Source organism: Microtus ochrogaster, linkage group LG8 (assembly GCF_000317375.1).
Source record: "Microtus ochrogaster isolate Prairie Vole_2 linkage group LG8, MicOch1.0, whole genome shotgun sequence".
In the NCBI taxonomy this organism is placed as follows: Eukaryota; Metazoa; Chordata; class Mammalia; order Rodentia; family Cricetidae; genus Microtus; species Microtus ochrogaster.
Window position 1 is genome coordinate 25,491,316 of NC_022033.1, and position 10,588 is coordinate 25,501,903.

The 10,588-nt window shown below is 41.2% G+C and overlaps 1 protein-coding gene and 1 non-coding gene across 2 annotated transcripts in view; one reads left to right on the forward strand and one right to left on the reverse strand.

Annotated features, from left to right (window-relative positions):
- Tpx2 (TPX2, microtubule nucleation factor) overlaps positions 1–10,588 on the forward strand; it is a 47,490-nt gene that overhangs the window by 14,555 nt on the left and 22,347 nt on the right. Inside the window, exons 3-5 of the mRNA XM_005363210.3 lie at positions 5,886–6,055; positions 8,201–8,314; positions 9,765–9,891. Of these exons, the coding sequence (XP_005363267.1) occupies positions 5,950–6,055; positions 8,201–8,314; positions 9,765–9,891 (347 nt within the window). The 5' untranslated portion in view covers positions 5,886–5,949. The remainder of the gene's footprint in view (positions 1–5,885; positions 6,056–8,200; positions 8,315–9,764; positions 9,892–10,588) is intronic.
- Positions 6,844–6,951, reverse strand: LOC113457849. Its single transcript, XR_003378337.1, has one exon. It is a non-coding gene; the product is annotated as a U6 spliceosomal RNA (small nuclear RNA).

Here is a 10,588-nt window from a genome sequence, read left to right on the forward strand (position 1 = left end):
CATAATAGAGAGCCTTCTCAACGTGAAGGGCTGGCTTAGGGCAGATAAAGAGCTGACCCTCCCAGCACTGCTGATTTCTGAGTGACCCGTGAGGGCTGCCACAGGGTGTGCTGCCGCCAGGAGCTGATTGCTCTTAATGTGGCTGGACAGTCTCTGATCCTTAGTTTCCTTTTCCAGCATGAGGACGGTAAGTGATGCTTTACAAAGTTGTAAATGAACTTTAGAAACACTAAAGATTTAGTAGTTACTACAACCTGGCATCTCTAGTAGCTATTTTTGTTCCTACAGTTGTTTTTAACCACAGTTTTAAGTGTTGTCATGTGACTTTTGGCAAACCCTTGTTTGTTTTTTAAAGATTTATTTATTGCCAGGCAGTGGTGGCGCACGCCTTTAATCCCAGCACTCAGGAGGCAAAGGCAGGCGGATCTCTGCGAGTTCAAGATTATCCTCAGCTACAAGCAGCTACTGTATCCCTGCAGGCCAGAAGAGGGCAGTGTGAGCTACCATGTGTTGTTGCGAATTGAAATTATGTTCTCTGGAAAATCTGCCAGTGCTCTTAACCACTGAGCCATCTCTCCAGCTCTACCCTTGTTTGTTTTTATTAATCATTATCTATAAACTACAAAAGTCAGATGTTACCTATGGTTCTTTTTAATTTGAGAGTATCATGTTTCTACTCTTAAGTCCTCAAAGAAAATGTTGTTATAAAGAATTAAAGCTGTGCCAGGCAGTGGTGGAGCACGCCTTTAATCCTAGCACTTGGGAGGGAGAAACAGGCAGATCTCTTGTGAGTTCGAGGCCAGCCTGGACTACAGAGTGAGTTCCAGGACAGGCTCCAAAGTTACACAGAGAAACCCTGTCTCGAAAAACTAAAGGGGTGAGAAAAAGAGTTCAGGTTGTAATGAGTTGATGGGAAGAAACTGTATGGTGTATATAGTGATGTCACTGCAGAAGCCTGTTATTTAGCTTGGCAGTGGTGACACACAATTTAATCCCAGCACTCGGGAGGCAGAGGCATGTGGATTTCTTTGAGTTCAAGGCCAGCTTGTTCTACAGAGTGAGTTCCAGTACAGCCAGGAACTGTTTCCAAAAACAAACAAAATCCTATCATTCATTCATTCATTCATTTATTATTTTGGTTTTTCAAAACAGGGTTTCTCTCTATAACAGTCTGAGCTGTCTTGGAACTAGCTCTTGTAGACCAGGCTGGTCTTGAACTCACTGAGATCCACCTGCCTCTGCCTCCTGAGTGCTGGAATTAAAGGTGTGCGCCACCACTACCTGGGCCTATTATTTTTTCAAGACAGGATTTCACTATGTAGCTCTGGCTGTCCTGGAACTCACTATGTAGACCAGCTGGCCTCAAACTCACAGAAATATGCCTGCTTCTGCATCCCAAGTACTGGAATTAAAGGTGTGTGCCACTACGTCTGACTATGTTATTTGTTACAACAATTATTTCTGAGGCACTATAAAACCCAGAAATATTTTTCTCATTACTCAGGTCACTGAGAAGCTAAGGAAATGCTGGCCAAACCACTGAGCAGTAATGAAGGTTGGGTGGCTAAACTCAGAGTATGGGGCAGTGGTGTAGTTTGCAGACCTCTAGTATGCAAGTTGCTAGTGCATAGAGTTGGTGGTGGATGGGGCTGAGGGCCTGGCACACTCCCTTCCTCTTCTGAGGAACATTTTCATAGTCTGCATTAACATCCCTTGACTCAGCGTCTTTACCTCTTAAGAATTATTTTAGAGAAAAAGTAACAAATATGTACAGAATTTAGCTGTAAAAATGTTCTCCTAGAAGTTTTTTTTGAGACAAGGTTTCTCTGTAGCTTTGGAGCCTGTCCTGGAACTGGGATTAAAGGCATATGCCACCACTGCCCAGTTAGAAGTATTTTTAGTGAAAATATTGGGGAAAACTCTAAAAATGGAGTATAATTTTTACACATGATTAAGTGATGGTATATGCTCAAATTTATTGCCATGGAGTATTGTATAACATATGTGAAGCAGATTCAAGATGTGTTGTGATTGCAGCTATATGACTGTAATGTTTGCTCACTTATGTAGACCAGGCTGACTTTGAACTTGTAAGTCCTCCTGCCTTTGCCTCCTGGGTGATGGGATTCTAGGTGTAAGCTACCAGACCTTGCTTCGTGTGTGTGTGTGTGTGTGTGTGTGTGTGTGTGTGTGTGTGTACTTTGAAGCAGGGCCTTATGTAGCCTAGACTTGCAGGTGAAGTTTCTCTGTGTCCCAGCAATAGCTCCCAAATCAACATAAAGAGACTTAATATTAGTTATAAGTTCTCGGCCGATAACTTAGGCTTGTCTCCAGGCAGCTCTTACAACTTAGATTAACCCATTTCTATTCATCTATGGGCTGCCCTGAGGCTCGTTTACCTCATTAGTAAACTTCCCATGTTGCTTCTTATAGTACTACTAATAAAAACCCAGAAACAGATATTGGGGTTCAAGCTGAGAGATCAGAGAAGCAAAGCAGCCAACCACTAGAGAGCTCTACGAATCTTCAGACTGAAAAAGAGCAAATTCCTATTACATCCTATCTTATGTTCTTCTCTAGTGCTGGTTTGAAAGGTGTGCACCACCACCGCCCAGCCTCTATGCCTAACTAGTGTATCTGCTGGGACTAAAGGTGTGTGCCATCACTGCCTGGCCTGTAAGGCTGACTAGTGAGGCTTGTTTTGCACTCTGATCTTCAGGAAGTTTTATTTGTTAGATCATAAACAAAATGTCACTATATTTCCCCTTTTTTGTCTAAGAGAAAAAAGAAGGTTATAGGGGTTGGAGAGATGACTCAGTGCTTCTTCCAGAGGAGCTGGGTTCAATTCTCAACACCCACATGGTAGCTCACAACTATCTATAACTCGTTTCAGGGGACCTGACACCCATATCAAAGCACCAATGTACATAAAATAGAAATGAATTATTTTTTTAAAAAGGTTATAGCTAATATAAGAAAAACTATATACAATAAGTACAATAACTATATATAATATATAGTCAATAAGTACATCAACAATGTCTAGTCCATTCGCATTTGATGAATTCAGAGAACATAATTTATTATGCATCTTATCTTGGTGAGTCCAAAGTCTTGTACCTAATTTATTTTCTATCATAACTTGCATTATGATCCCAAACTGTATTTTGATATCTCTTAACCTTCTTCTGTGTCTGTCTTGAGACTCCTCAGACTCTGCCCTTTTTCCCAGCATTTTCTCACCCCCGAAAATCCTGCTTAGTAAAAATCACCTTTTTACTAACAATGAGAACAACACATTTTCACAGTGTACAGGATTATTTCACAGTACACATTAGCCTTGGCCTCTACCTACTCAATACTGAGATTACATGTGTATGCCACTACATCTGGCAATGGTTCAATTTTCCCCCTCCCCAGACAGGGTTTCTCTGTACCTTTAGATCCTGTCCTGCAACTTGCTTTGCAGGCTGGCCTCAAACTCAGAGATCCACCTGCCTATGCCTTCTGAGAGGCATGTGCCATCGTGCCTGGCAAGCATGAATTTTTTTTTTTTTTTTCCCCAGACAGGGTTTCTCTGTAGCTTTGGAGCCTGTCCTGGAACTAGCTCTTGTAGACCAGGCTGGTCTCGAACTCACAGAGATCCGCCTGCCTCTGCCTCCCAAGTGCTGGGATTAAAGGCGTGCGCCACCACCGCCCGGCCAAGCATGAATTTTTAATTATTTTTTTATAGGAGTTTAGAGAGGTTTCTGTTGCTGTTGTTTTGTTTTGTTTTCCTTAGACCAGGTCTCCCTATATAGCTCTGGCATGGACACTCAGTAAGCAGTGCTGGCATTTACAGATGTTGTGCCCTGATGGCCTGTCTCAGAATGCTTTCTAGGACAAACAGTTTAATGGGATTTATAGGCAATGATTTGTCAGTGAGTATGACCTTTAGATTATTTTTCAGACTACTTTCAATTATTGTGTTACGTAGATAGAGCAAGAGTGGGTTTGCACACAGTGAAATGCAGAGGTTTTTGTTTTTTTTTTTTTCCCCCCAAGACAGGGTTTCTCTGTAGCTTTGGAGCCTGTCTCGGAAGTAACTCTTGTAGACCAGGCTGGTCTCGAACTCACAAAGATCCGCCTGCCTCTGCCTCCCAAGTGCTGGGATTTAGGTCTGTATTGTTGACTTGTTCCTTTTACTTATTATGTATGTTGTGGCTTTGATGTGTATTAACTCGTTTTCTTCATGCCTAGGGAATTTTGTTTTCCCCTCTCGGTAATAGAGATCAAACTCACTTCTTCATACATACTAAATGTGCTTTCCACCACTGAGCTATACCTCCAGCCCAGGAATAGAATATTTCTATTTCTTAAAATATTTCTAGGGAATGAAATCCAGTACTTGGGAAAACTATGTTTCTCTCTTCTATACATAAGGTCCTCTGCTAAATACCCTGATATACAAGTTAGATTGGCTTTAGTCTTCAGAACCTGTAGTGTATCAGGAGAAATGTTTATGAAGTCAACTGATACAAAGTTAGATGCTCATTATTCTGGAAGAACTAAAGCTCTGTGGTTTTGGATACTTTGCATAACATTTTCTAGAGATTTAGTTTGACCTGGGTAAAGATTTTTGTCGATAGGTGTAAAAGTTAACGACATCGTTTTAGACATTAGGTTACCAGGCACAGAGTGAAAACAGGAGAAAGGCTTTGAAACAGGAAATGACAGAGGGAAAATTAATAATGAGTGCAACATCCAACAGTGAATGGCAGGTGTCGGCACTCATCAAACCTGGCCTTCCTTTAGAAGGGAAAAAAGTTGTATATTTATTTATCTTTTGTGTGTGGATGCATGCCACAACAGGTGTATGGAGGACAAGTTGCAGGAGTCAGTTTTCTGTTTTGCCACCAAGTGGCTTTTAGCGATCAAACTAGGTCATCAGGCTTGGTGGCATGTACCTTTACCTACTGAGTCATCTCAATAGTTCCAAAATGACTTCTAATTCCAAAAACAAGTAATCTCACAATCTCACAAACAACTAACTTGTAGGTGGATTTGACAAAGTGAGGTCTATTTTTCAGATGCTTTGTGTGTAGTGTGTGTGTGGGGGGTGTTTTGAGACAGGGTCTCACTATGTATCCCTGGCTGACCTGGAATGTATTATGTAGACCAGGCTGGTCTTGAACTCAGAGATTCTTCTGCCTCTGCCTCTCAAGTCCTGGGATTAAAGACTGTGCTGCCATGCCCTGTTCCAGGTGATTTTCTTTCTTTCTTTCTTTCTTTCTTCCTTCCTTTCTTTCTTTCTTTCTTTCTTTCTTTCTTTCTTTCTTTCTTTCTTTCTTTCTTTCTTTCTTTCTTTCTGTCTTTCTTTCTTTCTTCTCCTCCTCCTCCTCCTCCTCCTCCTCCTCCTCCACCTCCTCCTCTTCCTCCTCCACCACCTCCAGGTTTCTCTGTAGCTTTGGAGCCTGTCCTGGAACTGGGATTAAAGGCATGCGCCACCACCGCCCGGCTTCCTCCTTCTTTTTTTATAGTTTATTTTTTATTTTATGTGCATTGTTGTTTTGCCTTCCTGTATGTCTGTATGAGGGTGTTAGATCTTTGAGTTACAGACAGTTGTGAGCTGCCATGTGGGTGCTGGGAATTGAATCTGGGTCCTCTAGAAGTGCTCTTTTTTTTTTGGTTTTTCGAGACAGGGTTTCTCTGTGGCTTTGGAGCCTGTCCTGGAACTAGCTCTGTAGACCAGGCTGGTAGAAGTGCTCTTAACTGCTGAGCCATCTCTCCAGCTCCCCAGATGATTTTCTAAATCAGAAATATAAAACTAATATAAAAAGTAGTTGGTAGAGAACAATAATTAATATCGACGAACAACCATTTTTTGTAACCATTTCTTTCCTCAGAAGTCATCTGTTGTAGAGTGTCACACTCCTGGGAAAAGCTGATTCTTCTGTGTTAAGTGGGGCAATGTCACAGGTTAAAACTACTTACTCTTTTGATGCCCCCACCAACTTTATCAACTTTTCATCTTTGGATGCTGAAGAAGATACTGAAAATATAGACTCTTGGTTTGGTAAGTTTCTGCTTTCTCTGCCAGTTTATTTAAGGGTTAGTGTCTTGTTTTGCACTGAGGACACTTGAAGAGTAGAAGGGCTGGGAGAGATGGCTCAGCATCAGGAGCACTGGCTGTCCTTCCTAAAACCCACTGTAGTGGCAGTCTATGTCTCCAGTCCAGGTGATCTGGTCCCTCTTCAGGCCACCACAGGCTCAGGCGTGCACGTGTGTGTGCAAAAGAACCCATGCACATAAAAATAAATTAATAAAATTAAACAAGTTAAAAAGCAAGAGACTCTAAAGAAATAACTAGATTTCTTTCCTCTCTCTCCCTCCCTTCCTCCCTTCCTTCCTTTTCCAGACAGAGTTTCTCTGTGTAGCTCTGGCTCTTTTGGAACTCGTTCTCGTAGACCACATTGGTCTTGAACTCAGAGATCCACCTGCCCCTGCTTCCTGAGTGTTGGGACTAAAGGAATGCACAAAGACCGCCTGGCTTAGTCTGTACATTCTTTTCCACACCATGACAGCTTCTCACTCATGATTTAGGAAAAGAGTTAATATTTTGACTACATACGTCTGTTCATATGTAAAGTTAGGCTTTTTGAGATAAGGTCTCATACCGTAGCCCCGAGTGGCCTAGAACTCTTGGCGGTCTTCTTGCTTCTGCCTTGGAAATGCTGGCATTACAGTTGTGAAGTAGCATGCCTAGCTTTTGTTTCTTTTTTTAAAAAGATGGAACCATCATCTTTACTGATAATTTAGGGTTACAATACAGTTCCACAGATATGGGGGGAAAAGACAATTCCAAAAAATATGGTATACTTCACAAATTTTCCTGTCATCTTTGGTGGAGGGGCCATGGTAATCTCTTCTGTACTGTTCCAGTTTTAGTGTGTGTGCTGCTGTAGCAAGCACCTGACCTTCCCGCCCACCCACTTTTCTTCTTTTCCACTTTCCTGCCTTCCTTTTTCTAGGCACTACTTTACTGCATAGCCCAGCTCACATTGGTCTTGAATTTGCTATATAACCCAGAGTGGCCTGAAACTAAAAGTCCTCCAGCCTTCAGCTCCCCAGAGCTAGGATTATAGACATATGTTACGATATGCAGTTTATAGGTGCTTTTTTGGGCGTAAATGGGGGGATCAAAAATGATGTCATGAATATATGTGATGATATAAAACCTACCCCATTGTCCTCTGGGCATAGACTGTCCCCGACATGGGTATGTGTGTTTTAGTGCACTTGCCTACAAAGACCAGGTGTTGGATCCTTTGGAACTAGAATTCCAGGCAGTTGTGAACCACCTGATATGGTTTTGAAAACCTAACTTATGTCCTCTGAAGACATAGGACATACTCCTACCACTGAGCCATCACTCCAGACTCCCCAGATTTGTTTGTTTTCTTTTTCTTTTTCTTTTTTTCTTTTTTCTTTCTTTTTTTTTTTTTTTTTGGTTTTCGAGACAGAGTTTCTCTGTGGTTTTCCTTTTACAAGTTTTTCTTTACCCTCCCTATATCCACAGAAAGGGAATATTAGCATAGCATTAAGTTTAAATGCAAAGTTTGAAAGAAAAAAATAATCCCGTACTTAGAAAATCACCTTATCTATATAGTGTATTTCTTTCTTGTTTTCTTTCATCTTGTCCCATCTTTCACGTGGTTATAATCAGAATGTCCGTGCACAGTGTATTATTCAGGGGCTCCCCGTGCTCCTGTTGCTGGAACAGATTGTTTTTGTGCCAGCTTTAGTCACAGCAGAACCCAAGATAAAACTCCTTGAGAAAACTTTGCTCTGCTCCACTCTCACACACCCCACACTCTGTGAATAGAATCTGTTCTTTGTAATTTTACAGTCCCTGGTGGCTACAAGTTTTCTTCAAGGAGAATGTGATGCATTTAAATGGTAAATAGGGCCAGATAATATTGGTGTGGCCCTAACTGTGTATCCTTACAAAGATAAAGGAGTACAGAATCTGCACTTTCCTTAACTGTGAGATGTTGTTGGATGTTGCTTTGGGGAGAGTTTGCAGTCTGTCCCTGACTGCACATTCCTTTCCTTTGGTTGCTAGAATTGTGTTTGTGCTAAAGGTCCTGGCAATAGACTTTACTCTCCATTTTAATGCTTGATTCTTCTTTGTTTTGCTTCCTTACTGATTACTTCACAGATGAGAAGGCCAGCTTGGAGAACAAATTTCTTGGGAAGAATGGAATTGGTGAGCTTTTTCAGGGAATGAGAAAAGTCAAAGTTCAGCAAGGCCGTGTCACACCTTTGAAGGCAGGTAAGGAGAACCAGTTTAGACAAGAGCCTGGACCACAGCCGGTGGGGACTAGTGCTGTGGCTCTGAGGGAGTCAGCAGAGGCTGTTGGTTTGTCAGTGAATGGGTGGAGTCAGTTCGTAGTGGCTGTACAGCTAACCATGTGCTGCTCTTTTTCCTGAGAAGAGGTCTGTGTGTAGCTCAAGCTGGCTTCAGACTTATGCTCCTCTTGCCTCACCTCTTGCATGCTGACATTGTAGGCACCACCATACCCGACTGTAGCTTTCTTTTTATATGCCTTTAGGATTCATTTGGGAGATTTTTTTTCCCTACTGCCGGGTATGAAGTCTAGGACCTTATGCATGGTTGATAATTGCTAATAATTGAGTGCTGCATTTTTAAAAGAATTCTGCATCAAGATTCATAAATAATGTTAGTGTATAATCTTCCTTTCTTGTGTGTGTGTGTGTGTTTTCTGGCATTTGTTTGTTTTTCCTTTTCCTTTTTGCTATGCTGGTGACTGAATGTAGGGCCTTGAGTATGGTGAACAAATGCTTTACTACTGGGCTGCATCCCAGACCTTAGTTTCTAAAATTTTTAAACATGGTTTCATGTAGTTCAGACTGTCTGTAGGTCATTATAGCCAACCTAAAAATTGTTTTTAATTGATAAACATAATTGTGTGTTTATAGGGTACAGTGTGATAATTTGACGCATGTATATGTTGTATAAGCAAAATAGCTTTTGTAAGCGGGCCTTCTGCATAACTTTACCTAAGTTAAAGCTTTCATGCTTTGGAATGATATTTTTGTATGGCATACATATGATTTTAATTTAGAATTCTGTATCATCACAAACATGCTTATGCACACATACTCACATATATACACATGTATTTGCTTTTCTTGAGATTTAAGTATTGATTGTGGGGTATTAATTAAAATATTAAAATTAAAAATTAATATTTATTGTTTGAATTCACGCAGACATGCTTTTCTTTTAAAAATTAGGTTTATTTCATTTTTTTTTTTTTATGTCTGAGTGTTTTGCCTACATGTATATATTTGCATCACTTGAATGCCTGGTGCCCATGGAGGTCAGAAGAGGGTGTCAGAACCCCTGGAACTGGAGTTACAGGTGGTTGTGAACCACCATGTAGGTACAGGGACTCTACTCAGGTTCACAAAGAGCAACAAATGTGCCTAACCATTGAGCCATCTCTCCAGCCCCATATGATTTTTTTTGTTTGTTTGTTTGTTTGTTTCTCTAGACAGGGTTTCTCTGTAGCTTTGGAGCCTGTCCTGGAACTAGCTCTGGTAGACCAGGCTGGCCTCGAACTCACGGAGACCCTCTGCCTCCCGAGTGCTGGGATTAAAGGCGTGTGCCACCACCGCCCAGCCCTTTTAATATATTTATAAGTGGGTATTTTAGGACACTTCTGCAGTAGTCTAACTAGGTTTTTGGTCTCTCATAGTTGACAACACTTACTATAACGAGGCAGAAAAAGAAAATCTTCAAAACCATTCCGTTCCATCAAATGTGTGTTCTTCCGTGACTGCAGAGGGTACTGTATCAGGAAAAACTCCTGTCCAGCCTCAGAGGTAAGAGTGGGCACAAAAGTTATGGGTCTTACTGGAACTGCTCAAGCAGTAAAGTAACTCTGCGGATCGATGGCCTGTGTCAGTGCTGTTAGACTGCTATGTTCGTTCAGTGCTTGTGGATGGGAGCTTGTAGGTTTAATTTGTAGGTAGGAGCTTATATACACACTTAGCTGCTTGCTCAAGGCAAGTTCGTTTCAAAGCCAGGATTCAAACTCATCAGTTTTATTTTAAAAGCTTGGTATGAGAACTCACAGAGATCCACCTGTCATTGCCTCTGGAGTGCTGGGATTAAAGGTGTGCACCACCGCCTCCTGGCAGGTTATATTTTTCTGATGTCAATTACCTTCCTCTCTCTTTTTAAAAGATTTCATTTATTTTATTTTATGTTTCTGGGTGCCAGATCTTCTGGAACTGGAGTTATACACAGTTGTGAGCCCTCATAAGGGTACTGGGAAATGACCCCGTATCCTCTGGAAGAGCAGCCACTTGTAACCACTGAGTCTGTCTTTTCAGCCCTCAAATGCCTTTATTTGTTTCTGAATATTACAGAAGCTTTCTCATGATCAGGTTTATATATATCGTCTATTCTTTACTTTTATTCTATCATTGTCTTTTATTATTCATCTTAATATTTTGTGACATTAGAATTTGAACCACTTTCATTTGTGCTAAGCATCTTTCTATTGCGGAGTTATAT